General features: G+C 40.9%; 1 protein-coding gene across 1 annotated transcript in view; it reads left to right on the top strand.

The window, feature by feature from the left end:
* The window catches only part of PDE3A (phosphodiesterase 3A), a 264,141-nt gene extending 253,264 nt beyond the window's left edge, over positions 1-10,877 (top strand). The window contains exon 16 of the mRNA XM_055711753.1: positions 932-10,877. Within this exon, the coding sequence (XP_055567728.1) occupies positions 932-1,179 (248 nt within the window). The 3' untranslated portion in view covers positions 1,180-10,877. The remainder of the gene's footprint in view (positions 1-931) is intronic.
* Positions 10,878-23,189: the final 12,312 nt, after the last annotated feature.

Below are 23,189 nucleotides of genomic sequence, written 5' to 3'. Positions count from 1 at the left end.
TTGGAGGGGATATTATTTTAGTTATGTAACTGCCATTGCCACTGTTAATGATCAGGGAAAATTTTTAAGCTTTGTACTGTTAAGGAGTTAACAATCTGTGTTGGACAGACTATACTGACAGAAAAAAAAAAAAAAAAAAAAAAAAACAAACAAAACCCTTCAGACAGCAAAATGCTTGTACTGCAGCTGTGTCAGGAGCCATAAGAACTGCCAGTGGCAAAAACATTTTACAGACTAACAGCAGGGAGTGATCCTTCAAAACCAAAGACAAGCAAGCTCCCCGATAGTATTTGGCTATATGACTGCTTCTTCAGTGGTCAGACTCTGTTGCTGAAGCAATGTTGTGCAAAGGCTTTGAGGTCATCTCCACTGCAATGATGGAGCTGTAAAACTCTGACTTTTAAAAGGGAACGTAGGAATGGGTCCCTGCTTAGGTTACTAACACTTGCTCATTCGTTATCCTTCTATAGCTCAGATCAGAGGTAAAATGTGAAGAAAACAAAATCAGAAAATTTTCGCTAGGGGAATCAGCAAGGATGTATTGTAGGGCGGGTGTCAGAATTTAATGTGTGAGTTATGGAGTAGGCTGATCAGAGTCTTTAAGTACTTGATATTAAAATAACGAGCAGAAACAGCTCAGCAACATGCTTTATGCATAATCACTGAAGCAGTAGATGTCTCTGTGAGCTGCATAGTCAGGGAAAGCATGCAGCCTATGACATGACAAATCTGGGTCTCAAACTGTGCAGGAAACCCAGAGGTCTGAAGAGGCATAGCTTTCTGAATTTTAAGTTTAAGTTTGTGGGTTTACTGTTGGTGCAGTGCAGTTTCTATATGTCATAGTACACCCTGTCTGTTTCTTACATCTTCAGTCCCTTTTCCTTCTTCTCTCACAGAAAACAGTACTTTAATGTCACATGGTATTTTACAGGAAAGAAAAAATTCAAGAGAAGGAAAATCTACTGTCAGATAACTCAGCACCTGCTTCAGAACCATAAAATGTGGAAGAAAGTAATTGAGGATGAAGAGAGGTTAGCCGGGACAGAGAAGCAAGGCGCAGAGCAATCCACGCTGCACCAATCTTCAGAACAAATCCAGGCCATCAGGGAAGAGGAGGAGGAGAAAGGGAAGCCCAAGAGCGATGAAGAGGAGAACACAACTGTAGAACCAAACCAATGACAATATTTACAGCAGTATTTTAAGACAGATTGACTCGTGCACAGACTCTTTCTCAAGCCAGCACAGCATTTAGACACAACACTGTAGAAGTACGGGATAATGCGCCTACAGCTGTTTAATTTGTTTCTCTTTCCTTTTTATGGTGAGGTACATTGTTTAAACTCCTATGCTCAAGGAAGCTTTCACACTGCAACACCGGCTTTTACAGAGTTTCTTTAAAGAGGTTTGGGGGGTGGGTGGAATTATATAAATAAATATATATATATCTATATATATATATATAGATATAGCCAGGGTTATTGGCTGCGCACTTCAGCAAAATGCATTTAATGATATATTATGGTCACTGTGATATTTACAGAAGAAAGTTATCTAAGGAAATGCTGCTTCTAAAGCACATTTGCAGTTACCAGTAAGGTACCAGTTAAGTAGCTTTTGCTCTTAATGCTGAGGGATAAAGTTCCAAAGCTTTATATGAATGCTGATATATCCTGCCAACATATATGTGTGTGTGAGGGAATGTTTTCAAGTGTGACTGGGTGTAATGTCATATAGCATAGTTTGAGTTCTTATTACACTAGCTGTAGCACGTCCCCATACACGACAACAAACAGAAGGCCTGAATTTTAGAGAATTTGTGCCCACAAGGGGATCGGAGACCATTTTGAGGAGCTTTCCATTCCCCATAGCCCTCCAAGTCCCAGTTTGCACTCCAGCTGCAGGCAGCAGCCTTTCAGCAGGGGCCGGAGTGGCCTGGGATGCTGACCTGGCCCCATCTGGCTGTATGGGCTCCTCCACCTCATTCTCTTCCTCCTCTTCCTCCTCCTCGGCACTTCCCAGACTGCTGGTGAAAGGGATATGCCAAGAAATTTATTTCTCAATGGGATTTATGAGGGACTGTGTGGCATGCTGGTCTGTTCCCCTTGAGAGGACCTGGCCATCTGTATACTTGTGAGTGCGTGAATGGCTGCGTGGGGTGGCGTGTGTGTTTGGGCAGGAAAGAGTATAGAGCAAATATGTGTACATACTCAGAAACTAGAGGCATACTGTCATCTTCCTCCATTACCTTATGCCTCCATGCATCAGTGGCCAAATGTATAATCTAAGAACAAAGCTAAACTATATCTCTTGAGAGCAAAAGAAGAGGAGAGTGTGGGCCGTGCCCTTCCTCAGAATTAAAGGCAAATGATGCATTAGGAGCAGCGTGGGGGACGGGTGCCAGTCCTGCATCGGTCGGACACTCGTATGTCTCAGCAACCACTCATATGAGCTTCAGAGAACTTGGTTTTTCAGTGCGAGGTGCTGGATAGGAGCGGTTTGTTCCTGGCATTCTGCTTAGAAGCAGTGTGTTTGATCCCACCTGTATACTTTTTTTCTTTTTTCTTCTTTTTTTTTTTATTTTTAAGAGAAAGGAAAAGATAAGGCCTGTAAGAAAAGCAGATCTTTTTTGTTGTTGTTGTTCTGTTTATTTGTTATCTCTGTTGTTTATGCTGTGAGCCAAATGTCTATTTAAAAGGTTGAATATTCACTTTCAATATTTTATTTCACAATATTATATTTGTCAATGATTAGCTATCTGGATGTAAATATGGAAAAATTTTTATGGGTTCCTGTAGATAATGATATCTTTAAGAAAAAAAAAAGAAAAAGAAAAAAAGGGAAAGGTTTTTTTGTAAAGCTAATTTTTTAAAAAATAAATACAAAAACCTTTTTATACAGTGTAGCCATTTCCAAACCCAACAAATAAAGTCTTGAGTAATTTGTATAGACCCTTCTGGGAAGCCAGTGGTCTACAGGATCAAGGCTTTAAAATATTAATGCTCTTTGGGACTGGCAGCACCAAGCAGTACCACACAATTTAGAGTTTTGTTCCCCAAAAAGAATTATGTATATAAAGTTCACTATTTCTCAAAAATTGTTTGACTACATAGGCTTTTTATATTTTGATCCTGCAGCCCCTTGCCAAGAAGAGGATTGCTTGTATGAGTAAGAATGGTTGTGAAAGGCAGAATTTGTGTTAAATTTATGACATTGCATTCATCACTTTTTGCTATTGTTACACTTTCACCATATTCATGATCCTATTAATACCTCTCCAAAACATTGGAAAATATTCTCTATCAAAGGCAATCAGTGTATGTGTTATCACTTCAGAGTTTCTTTTTGCTTTGCATTTCTTTTAAAGTGAGCTTTTGCTCAAAACAGGATTTCAGTTTCTTACAGTTTGTATTTGCTTGTTACCATCCCATGCTATTCTTATCAGTAGAGAAACTGTTTGCCTTTCAAAAGAGTGACTCTAGGGTATGGCTCTGACTGCTGTTATCGGCAGATATATTTAGTAGTGTTTTTCAGTGAAATCAGAAAATTGAAGATGCAAATTGCACTATTATTTTAAAGGGAAAGGATATAGCAGAATTCATTCAAACAAAAAAAAAGATGGCTTCAAGATCTCAGCAAGTCTCCACCAATTCCAGCTTGCACTGTTTTCACACCTCTTCTGTCACTTTGATTAATCGTTTTATTTGGGGTTCTCTTGTACAAGTGATATGCATACCTTATAGTATGAGAAGAGTTTATTATGCCTCATTCTGTCCTTTAAAAATTAAACTTACAGAGATGCTTTAAAATGTCACATCTCCCAGCACTTTCTTCTCTATTTTCAGTGCATGAACACAGGGACTGGATGTTTTATATTGATTTTTGTATTGCCTTTGCTAGAAGAAGAAAAAAAGAAGTTATTGCAGAAAGTGTTGGTGGGTGCCCAGTCAGTAAAATTACAAAGAGGCATTCAAAAATAAGGCAAAATCCTGTGAGTGGAATTCTACATACTCGTCAAAGCAGGCATACACAGGGTCGAACTAAGAAAAGCTATCCTAAAAATGTGCTAAAATTTAATTGTTATATTTTTTTACTCATCATTTTTGATTGCCATTAGGTAAAATCAGTGTCAGCTTCTAATTTATGAAGATTTCTTTCTATATTGGCAATGCAGCTGTCACAAATTGTTACCATGTTGCTACACAAGCCAGTTTGTGAGTACGGTTTGAGTAACTCAAGCCTTTTACAGTGAAGGAATTGCTGACAGGCTTAAAATCAGAATAATCATTGCTTTTATCCAAACTAGAAGGGATACCACTGAAGAAGCTAAAGTAGCTGGCAGTTATGAACTTGGTAGGAGGTGACTTTTTTTTCATTCCAGTTATTAATGGAATCCAGTCTCTGCAGGTGTCAGCTCCTTATGAATCTGACTTCTCAGTCTTTGCAGTGCATTTCTGGCAGGCAATGATCAGGAAATTTCCCAGGTTGGCTTAAATGTAACACAAAAAATAACAGAGATATTTTATATCAAACGCATGAATACCATTTTTGCTTTGGGTTTTTTTAGTAGATAATGTGAAGCAGGTTATTTTTAGCAGGTTTTCTAATAGTTTCTAGTCCAAAGGAGGCAAAACCTTTGACCAGCAATTGCAGTAACCTTTTGGAGGCTAGATCTTGATGGTTTTACACTTTGTGCAGTCCTTTGGTGCTGCAACCCCCAAATAAACCACAGCCTATGCAATATCTTGGCGGGGGGGGGGAAGTAAGAAAAGAAAAAGGAAAATAATTGTATTCTATCAGCAAAGTGCTCAAGATTTCAGGTGGGATGTTTACAATGTTGATATGGGTTTCTGGTATATATATGTAAATAGGCTTGTTAGATACTGGAGAAAGCAAGCCCCATTTAAACAGTGTTTTGCAGTAACAAAAAAATCACATATTTTAGTTTCCAGTTCTTCAAAAACAGGAAGAGAAAGATTGGACTATTTTTTCTGATTGGATATTTAGTTTTCTCCGTGTAATGTCACTTGGTGAGTGATCTTGTTCCCTTCTAGTCTGGGAGATGTTTGCGGTCCCCTTAAACGGGGGGGTTGCAGCTCCCAGTACAGTGAGAAAAGCACTCTGCCCATCGTACAGTAATCACACATAAACCCTTCTGTCCCTATATTCCCTGTTTGCTTGATAGTCACGTGCCATTTACAGTAGGATATAACTTCTGACATTATCCTTGTGTTGCGGAAGGGACACATGGAAATAGAGAGTGTGAAAGCCCCGAACTATTTTATTACCTTTTTTCTTTTTCCAAGAACCCCAAAAATGCTTTTGTCTAGAAGTAATAATTTCCATGTTTAAAGAGCCACAGTTTACTATTTATGCTCTAATTCCTGAGGGAATCTGGCATTTTCTTGATTTGTTGTGAGCTAATGTACAGAGTATGTTGACACTCATCTCTGAAAATCATCTGCCTCCTCCAGCAGAAAGACGGTGTTCAATGCAATGTGGCAAGACATGCACGAGAAGTGAGTTGCAAGAATCTGCTAGGAGAAAGGGATCCTATGATGCTTTTGGCAGCATTTTGAACTGCCTTCCTCTATGAGTGAAAGCTTTACAGAAAGCTGGAGAAATGGTTGTGTCACCAGTGGCCTCCCCTGGGACTTTGTGCAGGGTGCTGGCTCTCGTAGCAAGTGACAGTCACATTCTGGCAGCAAATGGTTCCCAGGGCAGATGTAATTTCAGAATGCATTTGTTAGCAATGCAAGGGTAGTTGTTCAACAGTTTGCACCCTGACATCATGTGTGAATGTCTCTCTGCATCATTATCAAGTTAATCCAAGATCGTGATTGCTCAGGACCTTTTGAGTGGATGTGTTTGGGTCTTTTACCCTTAGCATACTCCTGTTAGAAGTTCTTAAGATACCGATGGTCTGAATTTGGAAGGAAGTTAAGTCTGTAAATGTTCAGATAGATGCTTCTAAAAGTACCATTTGTCATCTAAGGAAATTCTGTACCCAACTTCCTTTTTGTGCTCTCCATACTGGACATTAAGTTCATTTGTTTTCATTAGAAAGTTCTGAATTTCTGTCTGCTTTTTAGATACCATTTTTTTTCTGAAATCATGGCCCTGTCTTTCTTTCTTACTTCAGAAATTCCCCAGAAAGTAGAATGTAGTGTGGAGAAGCCAAGGACCTTGCCAAACTGAGCATCAGTCAGGGGTATAGCCCATGAGGACTGCCCAGCCTGTGTCCCAGTCTGGGTGTGTTTGCACCCAGTGCCGTGCCCATGCTGCTGAGCTGTGAGCTGAGTAGGTGTGGGGTAGCTGTCAGTTTGGGTTACTTGGCAGCCTGAGCAGTACCAGCTTTGAGTGGGACTTGGGATCTTGGAGAATTTTGACAGTTTTCAAACAAATCTTAGGCACTTTTGAAAATTTTGCCATAAGTATAATGCAGTGAAATGTTTATGATTGGTCCCAGGTGTTAATGATGTGTTAGTGCAAAGTCTCATTAGTTACCTGGCACATCCTGCTTGCTCTGTGTGATGTGATCCTGTGCTGGGGATGGCTTTGCTGTTGATGAAGATTGTTGTGGGTCTGAGTCCACCCTCTCACTGACTCCATAGGCATGGTGAGATGTGTCGGTCAGCGTGAGCCTGGGCAGCCCAGCCAACCCAAGGCCTGGGGCTGCGATCCAGAGAAGGCACAAGATTCATGACCAGCAAATAACCCAAGGGAGATGCAGCAGCTGATTCAAGTGTGGGAGAGGCAATGCAGATGTGATGTGGTTCATTCTAGAGCTGAGCCATCTGGTAGACATAGTGTTCAATAGGTTGGGAAGGCAGCAGTGACAGTCTGTAGCTTTTCTTTCTCTGAAGAGGCTTTTGACTGTTGGAAAATCTGTAATTTATAAAAAAGTATAATATTTGCTGTTACTTTTGCAAGTACTGTTACAGTTAAGATGTTCCAGCATTACGTGTTTAAGGAAGAAAGGTTTTGATTTAAGGATGTGTATGAGAATTTCTTGAGCATCCCACAGCCTCTCATGGGTGGAAGATTAGATTGAGGCACATGCCCAGAGCGGAGAATGTGCCTCTCCCAGGTCTGTTGCAGGCACCACGGCTGGAAGGCAGGTGTGAAGCCTGCTCTTTCCAGTCTTAGGCCTGGATGTTGGCCTGAGAACTTGTGTATTCCTCAGCTGGCAGCACAGCGCTGGTGTAATTACTCCTCAAGTTGATGGGGTTGTAGACATACAGGGAGAAAGTCAAACTGACAATCCATAGGAAAGAGAAAAGGAAATTGTATTCCAGTATGAAACAGACGTTATGCAACACACTTAATTTTCCTTTTCTTTCAAAATCAAATGTAATCCCACTGAAATAAAGTAAACATGGAGTTTCTGGGGTTTTAATTACTGTTTGATGTTCGGCATGAGTCAAAATGGTGGCAGCGTTAAAGGGAAGTTAGTTGTTCCCATTAACTAGGGTGGAGGAATTTTTTTCCCCCCAGTATTTTTAGGTAAATCAACAAATAAGAGTGTCTAGGCTTCCTGAAGAAACTGCATGTTCAACTATTTTTGAATAGTTGGGGCAATAATTGAAATTAGGTGACAGCTGTCTTAAGCAACATTGGAAGAGCTAGCAAAAAACTATTATTGGATTCAAACTTTGAATTAGAGCAACATAGCACCAGTACTTTTGAGAGCAACTTAGTATGACAAATCTTTCTTTGAATTTCATCACTTTCATCTAGCAAAACAACATTCCTCTGGAGGTAAATCAAAGCAGGGTTTTAGCTCCTGCTGTGGTAGTTATTGAATCCCAGTGTTGGAGGGAGCACTGCAAGAGTTATCCTCCATTTACATCCAAATTATGATTTATTCAGAGGCCATTAATGGGATATTCCTGGCAGGCAGGTGTTCTCTTGATGAAAAATACATCGTGCCTCCGCACAGGATGCAGATGTCACCTGTGTGAGCACCCACCTGAATTCTTAGGACGATACAAGCTCCTTGGGAGCCTGCAGGCAGAAGTCTGTGGGTGTATTTCTGCAGAGTCCATTTTCACAATGACAAAAGGGGGAAAAAGCTCGAGCTAGTTAACAATATTTTTTTGATAAATCTGAAACAACAATAAGCATTGTGCAGTTTGAAAGCTTGCCGACGTCACTTGAGGTGTATGCAAAGATTTCCCCAAGTGCTTGTACATGTAAGACTATTTTTTCTGGAAGGCGATGAGTTCAGGTAAAACCAAGTGTCCTTGGCTGTGGTCCGTTGTGCTGAGGGATATAAGAAACCAGGAAGATTTTTTGACTGAAGTGTTTTATTCTCCCCCATTAAAGAAAATTTTGCATGGTGCTAGAGGAGGTAAAAAAAAAAAAAGTATTTCAGTTGAGCTTTTTAGTTGTCTAGTCCATGCTAGTTGTTTCTTACTTACAAAGCCATGCTTGTCATATGTCCGAGGTGTGGAAATGAAACAACAGATGAGACTTGTTCTTCTGTGGGTGGCATATAGGAACTGCGTGCAACAAGGAGCACCACTGAAATCTGCAGGTGGAATGTGGTGTATCCCAGCAGTGAATTAGATGGAGAAACCCAAATATTTCTGTTTTCTGTCCCTATGAAAGCATAAGAGCAGGTGTAAAGGATTTTGCCACAGCTGCGGACCGTGTATCCTTTTATGACTGAATTCTCTTGTCCTGATTAAAAAAACATAGAAGTCAGATCAAATAAGCAAAACAGCGTGTGCTGTGGCCCTGGCAAGGCAGGCATGTGTTAGCTTGCTTTTCCTCCAGCTCACAGAGGGAGCTGGGCTTGCACCATTGGCCTGCAAATGGCATGGAGTCCCAGTGGCACCGCATGGGGGGAGGAACAGGTGGGAGGTAAAGAATAAGTGCCAAATTTCGGAGGGGTGTTGCCAAAGTAGCTGGAGAAATACCTTAGAGTAATGCAGTCCAACTCCATACCCACCTCACCATGGTTTGCTCACAGCGATAGCCCCAAGGCAGCGGCTTCGATGCTCTGGTTTTCAATGCCGTCTTCCTTTACCACAGTGAACAGTAACAAACAATTAATGTGAGTTAGCAATTGCTCTTTGCTTTTAAATATTTATTTAAAGGAGATAAGAGTTTTGGGGGGTTTGTTGATGAGGTGGGTTTTTTTCTCTACTGACCCTGGTCGTTTTGCACCCACGCTTTCATAAAAAGAAGGAAAACAAGGTCTGTAATCTGATCAGAGAGAAAAAGGTAGGGGTCTGCCATGTGTACATACTACTGTAGGTAGAAAGGCCGTTGTCTGTTAAAGCTATCTTTCCTTTTCAAAATTCCTGTCTGATTCTGACACATGATGAAATTCTGTATTTGAATGCAAAATTTTCATTTTTAGATATTTGTAAACCTTAATACACTACTGCGGATGGTATCCTAAAAGATCAAAGACAGTGTTAATAACTGCTATGTGGTGTTGATGATATTTTTAATATTTCAACCATGTCAGTATACATTGGGTCATCAATTTTCTAAAGTCATCTTTTCTTGAGTAATCGATATAAGAAGTTTGCATGATGGAAAGTAATTTAAGTTCACTTTTCAAAAAGATGTGATTCATACTGTAGCTTCTGTTTGTTTAACAAATTAACATTTTCACTGATGGGTGGCAGTTTTTTTTTCTTTTTAGTGCTTTTGATAGAAAAACATCTGGGACATTTTCCAACAGAAACACATTTTGTAACCTTTGCTTCCAGTTGTGGAACTAGTACCTTCCAAAAATAATTGTTTTCCAGTACGTTTTGGCCATCTGGGTAACAATATGCAAGTATGTATTATGCATACAAGATATGATTTAAAAAAAAAATAATCCCATTTTGGTGAAAGTAACCAAGAAATGTATCAAGCAAGATCAAAACCCTTTCTGAATGAAAATTTTGGATGCGTCAATATAATTGAAGCACTTGACTCCCCCACCAGATTTTGGGGCCAAATCATACAGATTTTGTATGTTCAAATTCACAAAATGCCAGTCAAAGTTTTTTTACTTCAGCAAGCACTGAGGAATTTGGTCGCTTTGCATCCTATCCTGTGAGGTTTCACTCCTGGCCTGGGACCTCAGGGAAGTGTGCCTCAGACAGAATTATTTTATGACGCTCATTTAGACTCAGCTGTAGTAGCATGTTTCCTCAAATCATCTGTGTACTTCAAATTTAATCCCTCCTTTATTTTTTTCACTTCAGAAGCTGAGAGAAAGGGTGGGGGAATGTAATTTTATATGGCTCTATTTGAAAAGGGTTTTGTGTACCTTTATAATTCTTTGAAGCAATATTTTAAAAAACAACTGCCAGCCAAAGTGGCAACGCAGAAAAGTGCCATCTTGTTTAGAATTTGTACACACCAGTTTTTAACACAGTGTTCTTTTCACTAAGTACTACATATGTTAATTTATATTTATATATTGTCAATATTGTTGTAATCAAGCTTCTCCTTTCTAAACACTTCAGGAACAAGGCCTTGTATTTTTAGGTGATTTTCATAAACAGAGTAATTCTTTTCCATTCACTAGTATCTTGCACTCGATACATGTAGCAATACTTAATATATTCTCTTCACAAGTATTTGTTAAGTGATTTAGTTAATGGCTGATAAATGTTTTGTACAAAATAGATTCTGTACAGGAAAAAAATCTTTTAGATAAACATTATTTATTTTTACTGTTTTGTAAGTTAGACACTATAATGAAGCTCCTTTTTGCCAGAATTACTGGAAGTGCCTCTTGGTAAAATGTATTATACAGTAAATATGTATTCAAAATTATTAGAAATACTTGTCACAAAATGAACAATGTGGATGTTGCAATGTGAAGACAAATGTACAACATAAATATAATTCTGTGGTATCCTGTTTGCAGTGTTTCTTTTTTCCTTTATTGAACAAATTTGCTTTCAGTGCCCAGCTTTCAATTTAAGCACCAGACTGCAAATGACCTGTAGGCTCTTCAAACTATGATTCAAATCCAGTAAAGCTGGTATATATTGAATTACCATTTTATCTGCCAGCCCCAGTTGGTATGTGTGAATGACCCATGCTCACGTTTATTGGTATCCGATTACCTGCAGCATTTACCAGCAGAATTCTGCACTTTATTTTAGATCACTAGTAAACTCCATGTTAAATGCTGTGTGACTCAGACAATCTGTGGAAGGCCTCATTAGAAACATCCTTCTTTAATGATGATGAGTGTTTCAACATCCATCATCTGTATACTTTCCAATCCAATTAATATGGACCATACTGATTGAATGTGGTCTATATTACGTGGCACTATTCAACCATAGTAATGCAGAGTGACTAATGCTTCCAGAGAAAATGAAATGTATTACCTTAACAGTGTTTTCCTTATTAATCACAGAAGTAATCCATTAAAGTGGGACATCAGCACGTGAAATCAATTTTCTTGCAATTTGACTGGTAAGTATACCATCATTCTTCAGTGAAAGATTTTGCCACTCTGTCATGTGGGCCCGGGTTGACATCTAGCTACTTTCTTTGCTCACTCTTTAGGATTTTTTAAAAAGTACCTTACAGCTGTCAAAAATTTTCCCCATTTTTTAACTTTTATTACCTACTTTCATCAAAGATCTGGAGAGCTCTTTAGCCAACTCACTTGAAATGGCTGCAAACAAATTATCTGGATCAGCTGTGTATTCAAAGCCTCTTTTCCTATAACTTAAAAATTAACAGATTTCAAAATATGGAAAAGCATCAGTTGCATATCTGGCTGCCAGTTTTGAAGTCCCACCAGTTTATTCATCCTCTGACGTAAATTCTGAATGGCAAAAATGTAAGGAAATTTGCAGCAGGCAGTGATTAAGAAGATATTGCTTGGGATCATTGCCAGTATGAAACCAAAGTACGGTTATACTTATAAGCCAGCAGCTGGTCTGTCCCACTTACTAATTCCATAGCGTGGAATTATTTGATCCAAAGATTCACAGCTACCCACTGAAAAGCATACAACTGGAGTAGTGAAGAAAACCTCTTTTCCTTCAATACTCCTCATCACAAAGAGGGGCTACAAGGGTAAAGAATGCACTTGTCTTTGAAAATCGCCGAACTCTCTGTGGAGCTCTTCAAACACCAAGAGGTTCCCATGGGAAGAGATGAGCAGTAAAACACGGAACAGCAGCAGTCAATCTGCTAATGAGACCACACATGAGCATGCCTCTCCTGGGGTTCTGGTAAAACATAAAGGAGGCCATGACGCAGTAAGTAGCAGCTCAATTAAATGTTGCATTTTCCAGGTGTTCAAATTACTCTCAATTGCCCAGGCAAATCCACTTGCCTAAAACCACTTTAAATGTTTCACTAAAAACAGAAATCTCAGAGAACTCTTGGCATTATGTTTAACAATGCTTTCTTTAATGTTTCTTAAATTATCTCACTAAAATCCTATGGAAATCAACGTTATCCCTCAAGCCACCATGGACTCCCTGGATATCGTCAGTCATTCATGTAGATGTAGAACCGCAAATTGATTTGACAGTCGGATGTGTAACTGCCAAGTGCTGCCCTGACTGCTGGGGCCTGTAACTCTTGACGTAGGCATCCCACACAGTCTGAGGGAGGTTTTTAACCACATCCCAAAAACCTGGCATGTGGAGGTGGAGACTGTCAAAGCCAGGTACTTTGTTGCGCAGCTTCACAGCCAAGGGGTGATACTAACATCACATTAATTTGTGACCCATTGGAGAAAACGTGCAAGTATAAAGTTTTACCTAAGCTTTTGATGGCTTGTGTCACACCCAATCCAGACTGCTAGTTATAATCACTAAATAATCTGGGATAGATGCAGTTGTAATGGTTTGGAAGTCTGATATAGATAAAAGGTTGCTTCAACATCTGCTTGTCTGCAGCTGGGAAATACAAAGCAGAGGTTCCTCCTGTTTGATCTGCATGATGGCTTCATTTACAGTGACTTTTGTTATTGGTGCTGGTAAATTACTTCACAATCCTTTGCATATGGCAATTGTTTATTACTGTGCTTGCCGAAGGCATGATATTCTACAAATTCAACACCTTCTGTGTAATAAACTCTTTTGTTAAATTCTTCACACCTTCTCTTTACACATTTCTAGCCAAGGTCTTTGGGTTTAAACCTACTTCAAAGAACTTATCTGCATTACAGAAAGTGCTATGGGATTTTATTAAGATTAATGGTATTAATCCCTAGTGGCTGGACAAAATCCAGTTTCTCTTATTACATTTTTCTAAGTTAAAATTCTCCCCAAAGCTCTGGTGGCTACAAATGCTTCCTGCCCTGAAAAGATGTGTCAAGTCACTGGATCTTTCATTAATCTTTCTTGTTATAGACCCTCGGAAGTGGGTTTCACAGGGCTGGCTGGGATCTTAGCAAAGTGTGGTACAATATAAATATACATGCTACTTCTTTTCTCATGAAAATTCTAGTCAAAACTTGTCTGGGTCAATAATTTGGGGCTTTTTTACTAATCATTCAGGATGGAAAACCTCCTACCTCTTTTACCTGAACAATTACCTTCTGCAAGTGCTTTCAAGGTAATCTACAGCCACTGAACATGCTCCTGTACATTACCTTAGGCTCCCAGCATGGAGAACAGACACAGAAAATGTAGAACTGTTCTATGGTTAGAGTGTAGTAAATGCATTTACTAAACTGCTATTTTTGAAAATTCTTCTTCCTGATGTCTTATGAAAGGGCCTGAAAATCTGAATGGCAGGAATAATTTGATAAGCAGGGTAATGGGACTTCTCAGAAGGACCTGTGGATATCTCAGTAACAAGTTAGCCAGGTCCAAAAAATAATTAAAACAGTTTTCTGTTGCTTTTGCTGTTCTTTGGTAAGAAACCTGTTCTTTGCAGCTAGATCTGGAAGTCCTTAGTTGGGCCAAGGAGTACTATCCTGAAGCCTGAAATTGCCGCAGCAATCTCTGAGTGCTTCTGACAACTGGTGTGTATTATTTCTCTCTTGATCTTTGATGTGGAATGGGCATGCAAGAAGAGAAAAATTAATGTCAAGAAATAATGAATCCACAGCGACAGAGCAGCATAGCTAAAGCAATTAAAATTGTATAGGTGGTGAAACTGGATTGCTTGATTGCTTTTCTAGTTACCTGTAAATGTCTTCACTGTGTCTGCTTGTCATTGACTTCAAGCTACACATTTCCCCAAGAATCACAGCTAGCAGAATTAAATTTTTCATAAATTCTGGAAGTTAAATTGTACTAAAATTTAAGTACTCAGAGATGTTTCTTTGAAAGAAACAGCTGCTTCTAAGCCATCATGCTTTCTAAGTTGCCTTTATTCTGGCAGCTGCATTTCCAGACTCAACAGTGGCATGATGCCTTGAGCTCTCTAGACAAGGATTCAGGAGAACTGGATCTGTTTGAGTTTTTCCTGAGCTCTGCACAAACTTCCTTCATGACCTTCAGCAAACATCAACAGTTCAATTCCTCTTTTTCAAATGCAAATATTACTTACTATTTAGCGAACTCTTTCAGCCTTGTCTGCTGCATCTTAGCTCCTGTGCTGAGCTCTCCAGGAGTTTAGGAGATCATCGCAGTACAACTCTGGGCCACAAAGCAGTTGCTGCCATGGCAGGCTCTCCTTTCCTGTAAGTCATGCCAGGCACAGCAGAGCAGCTCAGGCTTGGAGTATTTATGTGCTAGTCTAAATAAAATAATAAAGGAGCATTTGGCGAGGTGTCAATTTGAGTAGTTGAGGACTCATTCTAACAAGAGTTTCTATGTGGCTTTGCTTTGCAACGCATTATTAAGGCTTGGGAAAGTGTTCTCTGTTGCACCACAGAAATAATGTAAATTCAGAGTTTAAGGTGATATGGTATATCAAAATCCCGTTTATACATTTTATGTTTTTTAAAAGTCACTATTATCCTTCTATCAGATAAAAATAAATGTTTCTTTGCAGCTGGTATGTGTGTACTCAGATTTCAGTGTAAAGTTTATCTTTACAAGCAAACTTTTATGATTTAAAGAAGTCTGTTGGAATATGTTTGTTTTAAAAAAAGTATTCTACAAAGGTGAAGTTTCATGCTTCTGAACACTGGTGGGGGGGCAGGGGGCAGGGGGGGTGAGGCTTTATGAGGTTACCGTTTGCTCATGAAATATGCTTGAAGAAGAAGCAGCCAGTTCCCTGGAGCTACCCCTCAGAGATCTGTTGTTGGATGATTTAAAGACTGACCCACAAACCTTGTTAGTGTATTGATACATCTATGAATCAGGATTATTCTTGTCACAGCTATTCACTATAGCTAGACTAGACTTTGTAAATCTAATTAATTTAACCCTGTGCTTTAGAAATGAAGGTGGTCTGGCTTCTAATTTCCTACCTAATACAAAGAACATAGACCTTGAGGAACAAGCCTTAGTCTGGTTCTTTGTCCTGTAGCTGCTTTAAAGGCTTTGTTTCAAAAATAGAGTAAGTATACATAAGTAAGCAATTTCTTTTAGGAATATGGGAAAGCAAAACCTTTCTTGTCTGATTGATTGTCTAGCAAGCTTCCAATGAGTTTTGTGTAGTTGTTCTTGGGAAGTGCTCTGCTGTGGGAGGCACTGAAAAGTGACACAGAAGAAGCATCGCATCCTGTATTGGAATGTCTAGCAATTCTTTTCCCCTGTCTCAGTTCTTGTTAGTAAACTGTAGTAGGCAATGTACTGCATCACCTTCTATGCAATATCCATGGCCTGGGAGGCCTGGGAGACTAATAAATTCCTGCTTGGGTGGGACTTCCTTCTCAACCCAATGAGCTTACTGAGTTTTAGTGAGGATCTTGTATTCCTTTGCTCTGAGCATTTGGAAAAGTATTGTAGAGGACATAAATATGACTGTTTCTGAGGAACCGCTATAATTAGCTAATAAAGGAATAGCGATGCTCTTCTGGAAAGTGTATTTTCATATATATATATATATTCCATAATGGAAAATACATCCCCCAGCGTGGTTTTGATAAAGTTCCAGTTAAGATATTATCTACACCTGTAAAGAAGTCAGAGAAAGCTCTATAAAGAAAATGCATTAAAAGCCCAACTGTGACAGAAAGCTGATGCTGAGGTTTTACAATGAACCAAAAATCCAGGAAAGATGAGGAGATTGTACTAAATCTTGTGGGCCTTGTTCTTCAAAGCATTGCTTCATCTTAAGCTGCAAAGAAAACCCCATTCTTTAGGTATTTTTCTATAAGGGTAGAGGACCATGCCCTCATGTTCATCAATATGATTTGTAACATAATGGAGTCTTGGAGGAGTATGTGAAAGGGATTTATATAAAGAATTTATGATTCTGAACATGATCTTCACCTATTTTAAGGTACAGTGTGATGAAGGTTACCAGTGGCAGAACAACTGGAGTCTGTGTAAGAAATCATCAAAGGAAACAAGGTCAGCAATGAAGATTAAAGGTCAGGCAAAACTAATACAGAACCCGTATTGTGTAAACTCAGTTTTCCTAATAATTGAAGGAAGCAGTCTGGAAGCAGTTCTCTGAAAGAGGCTGAAAGAACTCATAATGACTAATTCTCCTAATCACTAATACCTGTGGACCATTAGGCACCCTGATATCTCTTAGAAAAAGGGAAAAGAGATTTCCAAGTTTCCAAAATCACCAAGTAAGGATATAAGACACATTAAAGTATAAAATGTGAATTACATGCAGTGTAATAAAATTCCAGCTGCATTAAGAAACCAAAATAGAGATATAATGAAGGAACAGATAATAATTTGTATTAAACCTAGGAAAGCAGAAGCCTGTTCCAAGGCACTGTATTTGGCATGGCACAGTTTTGCGTGTCAGTGAGGTTTTAGCTGTCATGGGAACTTATCCTGGTGCAGAGAGCGGAAGAGAGCAAAAAAGGGAAAGGAAGAAGAATTTGTAGTTTTAATAACTTCCCTGTTAGTATAATTAGAGCTCACAGGTTAGAAGACAGGATTTATAGCCTCTGTCTGCTCAAGCAACTACACTGGGAACTAGTCATGTTCTTCACCTTTACACAAATCTGTAAATAATTGCTGTTTCAGTAACCAGGATCTTGTGACAGGAAAAACACAGAGTGGGAATGAAGTTTGCAAAATTTTCCTTTCATTGTGGCAAAGGACCTGACTGACTCTCCTGCTCAATTCTGTCCTCTCCTTTAGTCAGTGTTTGCATTATGGTTTTACATCATGTTGATGGGGACTTTGCCCTGAGGCTTTTGGGGAGCAGGACTACTGGGCATAGCAGGAAGGACCAAGCTCTGGATGGGAAAGATCTGTGGATCACCTGTTAACTCTACATCCTACCTACCCCACCCGCCACCCCCCCCCCACCCCCCCACGCCCCCCACCCCCCATTCATTCCCCCTTGAAGTCTTTTGCTTTCTGGGAATGAGCAATTAAGAAGGTCAGGATTTGGGGGTTTTTCCTCTCCACAAAGCTTTGTCACGTGCCCCATTAAACTTACAGCAACTTACAAAGAAAAATACCCCCAGAAGGGTTTACATGCTCTTCAGGATTTCAAGCTAGGGCACCCAGTGTTTTTGTTTTGCCCATGCACTCAATGTCCTGGAGTTGATAGGAGGGGAGAAAGGAAGAAAAAAGTGAGGAGGTGTGGGAGGAGGATGGGGGGGAGACAAATACCAAGTGCTCAGGCAAAACAAGAGACAAAACAAGTTCCCCCACCCTTCTCCCTTTCTCTCCCTCCAGTATAACATGTACCATCCCTAGAGAGGACAATTCCTGAGACGTGATTTTCCCCTCCAATTTTTCCCACTTCTAAGCTGGGACGAGTGCCTGTACATGCATGTATGGATATGCACAAGCGATAGAGGCAGCTTACCTACAAAAACTGGTAGGCACCATCTCTGTGGATTCCTGCTGCCAGGTAAGATTTGGCTTTTCTTCTTCTCTTTGTTGAGTCACCTTTCAGAGGAGACATCCTTTATCTGGGTTCATGGCTTAACAGTCTCTGTACTGGTCTACTGCGTCCAGCTATTCTAGCAAGTGCAGCTCCTACGCCTGCAGGCTAACACACAAGGCATGCCTAAGGAGGCTTACTGCAAAGCAGAGGAGTTTCCAGTGGGAGGAAGGACTTTTTTTTCATTGCCTGAAGTTTGAATGGGTGAAGGGGTGCTTCGGGAGCTGCCTGGTGGTGTTTCAGCCCACCATATGCATGCTCAGGGACTGACTCATCCTTAGACCTGACCAGCAGGCATAGCCCCACATGCCAGTCATTGGGAGGGTGAGCACTGCTGCTGCCCAAGCTGTCTCACAGGTGAGTTATCAGGCATGCTTTTTGCGGGATAGAAAATAGAGCCACCAGAGAGGGCTGCTGCACCATGGCCAGCTGGAGCCAGGAACACAAGGAGGGGTTGGAGCCCCAGCTGTGAGCCCCAGTAAGAGGCAGGGAGAAGACGTGAGCATGGCCAGCAGCTGTCCTTCCAGCAGAGTGTCACCCACCTTGACTTACTCAGTTGTCACAGGTGTGATGATGCGCAAATGAAATGCTGCAGTGGATGGCTATGAACTCTTCAGGAGGGTTAGGCAAGGAAGGAGAGGCAGTGGGGTAGCCCTGCATGTTAGGGAAATGTTCTGATTGTCCAGAGCTTGATGATGGTGACAATACAGTTACGTGTTTATGGGGAAGGATCGGGGGAAGGCCAACAAGGCAGGTATCATGGTGGGAGTCTGTTACAGCCCACCCAGACAGGATGAAGAGGCAGACAACATATGCTATAAACAGCTGGGAGAAGCTTCCCAGTCGCTAGCCCTTGTTCTCATGGGGGACTTCAGCTTATCACGTGTCTGCTGGAAATACAATACAGCAGAGAGGAAACAGTCTGGGAGGTTCCTGGTGTGGGTGTAGGATAACTTCCCGACACAGCGGGTCAGTGAGCCAGCTCAGGAAGATGCCCCACTGGACCTGCTGTTTACAAACATGTTTACAAACATGCTGTTTACAAACATGTGCCGAAGGGTGAGCCAGCGGGGCAGGCGGCCGGCCTGGCTGAGCAGGGCTGGGGCTGGGGCTCAGGGCAAAAAGGAGAGTTTATGGCCTATGGAAGAAGGAGCAGGCAACTCAGGACTACAAGGGTGTCGTGAGGTCATGCAGGGAGATTAGAAGGGCCAAAGCCCCACTAGAATTCAGTCTGCCTACTGCCATAAAAGGCAATAAAAGATGTTTCTATAGATACATTATCAGCAAAAGGAGGGCTAAGGAGAACCTCCATCCTTTATTGAATGCGGGGAGAAACACAGTGACAAAGGCTGAGTTACTTCATGCCTTGCCTCAGACTTTAATGGTAAGACCAGTTGCTCTCCAAATACCCAGCCCCCAGAGCTGGAAGGCAGAAATGGGGAGCAGACTGATGCCCCCATAATCCAAGGGGAAATGGTTAGCCACCTGCTATACCCTTAGGTACACACAAGCCTATGGGGCCAGATAGGAACCACCCAAGGGCACTGAGGGAGCTAACTGGCCAACTGGAGAGATCCAGAGGACTGGAGGTTACCCAGTGTAGTGCCCACCTACAAGAAGGGCCGGAAGGAGGATCTGGAGAACCACACGCATGTCAGCCTGACCTCGGTGCCAGGAAAGGTTACGGAGCAGATCACCCTGAGTGCCATCATGCAGCACCGGCAGGACAACTGGGGAATCAGACCCAGCCAGCATGGGTTTATGGAAGGCAGGTCCTGCTTGAGAAACCTGATCTCCTTCTATGACAAGGTGACCTGCCTAAGCAGGCTCAGGGAAAGGCTGTGGATGATGTCTACCTAGACTTTAGTAAAACCTTGGACACCACCTCCCACAGCATTCTTCTGGAGAAACTAGCTGCTCCTGGCTGGGATGGGTGTACTCTACACTGGGTAAAAAACTGGCTATATGGCTGAGCCCAAAGAGTTGTGGTGAAAGGAGATAAATCCAGTTGGCAGCTGGTTACAAGTGGCATTCCCCAGGGCTCAGTACTGGGGCCAGTTCTGTTTAATATCTTTATTAAAATCTTTGTCAATGATCTGGATGAAGGGATCAAGTACAGTCTCAGTAAGTTTGCAAATTACACTATTTGGGGGTTTGGGGGTAGGGGGAAGTGTTGATCTGTTTGAGTGTAGGAAGGCTCTACAGAGGTGTATCTGGACAGCCTGGACTGATAGGATGAGGCCAACTGTATGAGGATCAACAAAGCTTATTGCCAGGTCCTGCACCCTGCATTTGGGTCACAGCAACCCCAGGCAACACCACAGGCTTGGGGAAAAGCATCTGGAAAGCTGCCAAGCAGAAAAGGACAAGGGGTTTTGGTCAACAGCCAGCTGAATATGAGCCAGTAGTGTGCTCAGGTGGCCAAAAAGCCAACAGCAACCTGGCTTGTACCAGAAACCGTGGCCAGAAGGAGCAGGGAAATTGTTGTCTCCCTGTACTTGGCACTGGTGAGGCTGCACCTCAAAAACCAGTTTTGGGCCACTGACTGCAAGAAAGACATTGTGTTTGGAGTGTGTCCACAGAAGGGCAACAAAGCTGGTGAAGGATCTGGAGCACAAGTCTTAGGATAGGCGGCGGAGGGAACTGAGGGTGTTTAGCCTGGAGAGGAGGAGGCTCAGGGGAGACTTTATAACTCTCTACAGCTACCTGAAAGGAGGTTGTAGCGCGGTGGCTGTCAGTCTCTTCTCCCAAGTAACTAGTGACAGGACAAGAGGAAATGGCCTCGAGTTGGGCCAGGGGATGTTTAGATCAGATATTAGGAAAAATTTCCTCATCAAAAGGGTGCTTAAACATTGGAACAGGCTGCCCAGGGTAGTGGTTAAGCCACCATCCCTGGAGGTATTTAAAAAACATGTAGATGTGGTGCTTAGGGACATAGTGGTGGCCTTAGCTGTCCTGGGTTAATGGTTGGACTCAATGATCTTAAAGGCCTTTTCCAACATAAATGATTCTATGATTTTTATGATTACGTTTTGCTGGCATTCCTGCCACATCTGGGAAAGAATTGCTGACACAAGCTGTCTTGTCCTCGTGTTTCATGGCACTGGAGAAATATTGCATCCAAGATATAGCAAAAACTGAAGGCTGCCACTACACCAAAGTCAGGAATTATCCTCGCCAGCCAGGTATCTGCTTGGATAAAACCAGAGCTGTCTCTGACCTTCCAATGCAGTTGGCAGTGTATCACAAACACTCCAATGGCAGCAAAAAGTTTGGGGTAGCATAGGGCAAGTTTGTGATCAGAGTGAAACACTCATATTTATGCTTTTTGCACAAAAGAGGAAAGATTAAAGCTAATATTGCAGTGGGCTATGGTACCACTGGGCACACTGCTCTGCTGTCCTGAGTTTCCCTCAGAGGCATTGTCAGGGCAACCACACTGATGCTCTGAGATATATAGTTGCAGGTTGCTTCGGGCCTGAAAATTACTGACCTCCTTAAAGTCATGACATAGGTCAAGACAACAATTAAAGCCTGTAAAACCTGTATGGCTAACAGTCCTTTCTAGCACTCTTCCACTTGACGTCCAGAGTCAGATAATAGATATTAATAATTTTTATACTGTAATAATGTTTTATACTGCTGAGCTTAAGTTGTGTTTAAGATCTGCTGTCCATTTGAGAATTGTATGAATTCAGTGTGGCATAAATTTGTATGCTGCTGTCAAGCATCATTGTGTCATATTCCACCCCTGCACCTCCATGGTATTTTTTGTCTTTTTTTTTTTATTAGTTTGGTTTTGATTTTGTTTTTTGATCAACCCTACATATGGGGTGCAGTGGAGGAGACTGCACAGGTCTCCTGCTCCTCTGCTGGGCCTTCTCTAGTTGGGTGTTTCTTTGCTCAGAGATAAGGACAATTTACTTAGCTGTGTTTCAGATGTTTTCCTTTTCCAATATTTATTTTTCATTCCAAGGTTGTTGTAGTAGTAATATGCAGAGCATTTCAAACCTTAAGCTAAATGCTATTTGATGTGCTTATGTGGCAACGTACCTTATGTAAGTGTCATGCTCATGCTCAAAAGTTCGAAATAATTTATGCTCACATGAGTGCTGTGAGGTACATGATGTCATTCCCCATTGTACAAGTTCATAACTGGGGCACAGAGAGACAGTGTGACTTTTCCCAAGATTGCAAGAAAGTCAGAAGCAGAGCAGGAATAAGTTAGAAGTTTTCTGCAGCAAACACAAACCATTCTTACTTTTGTATTGTTGTTTAAAAAAAGTATCTGTATACACATTAGTGTTGACTGAGTCTCTGTCAGGGCAGTATCAAATGCAAACATTTCTCTTATATGTAGTCAGTAGCTCTTATTTCATCTGATGGGATGACAAGATCTCGGTGAAAATGTTGGTACCACAGCCACGGTCTTTTTGCCTTGTCCACATATGAACAGAGCATAGGCAATTATTTGTATGAGCAAATCTTAACATCTAGGTATATTTTTGTTATTTTCACCTATGTTTTTGGAAACACAAGTACCTACTGCACAGACCCTTGAGAAGCCATGGAAACACATACATGTACATGTATATATACATATACATAAAACCATACATATTTTTTACTTATGTAAGATCTGTGTCTTTAGACAAGCATAAACGAATAGGAACTTTTATTTGTATTTTCAGTCAGCAGTTCTATAAAAGATAGTGCTGCTTAAAAGTGAACTTAGAAGCTGATTTTATAAATATTTTCAGATCTGATTTAGAGATTGAAATTAAGAACAAAGTACTGCAGTATGTAAGTAGAGACTTAAGAATTACTGATATCTTTTGTTCTCGAAGTGCAGTATTTAGGTTTTCTTTACTTCTTTGTATTTACCTGCAAAGAAACAAATTCACATTTTTCTTGTAACAATTGACCACTGAGCCCTAAGGCTCTATGTAAAATGGTAAAGGGAACTAAACCTCTTTATTCTTGTGTAACTCATTAGCTAACATCAGGCGATTAGAGCTAATGTTTCAATCTGAAACAATTCAAGCCCCTCATTAACGAGGCTAGATCTCCTTTGATCTAATTACTTAATGTCCCAGATACATGGGAAATTCAGAGATCAGCTCTGAGAAATCTCTGCAGACATGGTCACTACTAGAAACATGAGCTTACATATAGGCTCCAGCAATGTTGTTTAAAATGTTAACAAGCCTCATTTAGGCTGCCAGTAATGCTTGCTGAAATGTTCAGTGAAATCACGTTGATGACAGCTAGAG

The sequence above is a fragment of the Falco cherrug genome, chromosome 5, assembly GCF_023634085.1.
Source record: "Falco cherrug isolate bFalChe1 chromosome 5, bFalChe1.pri, whole genome shotgun sequence".
Classification (NCBI taxonomy): domain Eukaryota; kingdom Metazoa; phylum Chordata; class Aves; order Falconiformes; family Falconidae; genus Falco; species Falco cherrug.
This window is presented reverse-complemented; position numbering and strand designations above follow the sequence as displayed.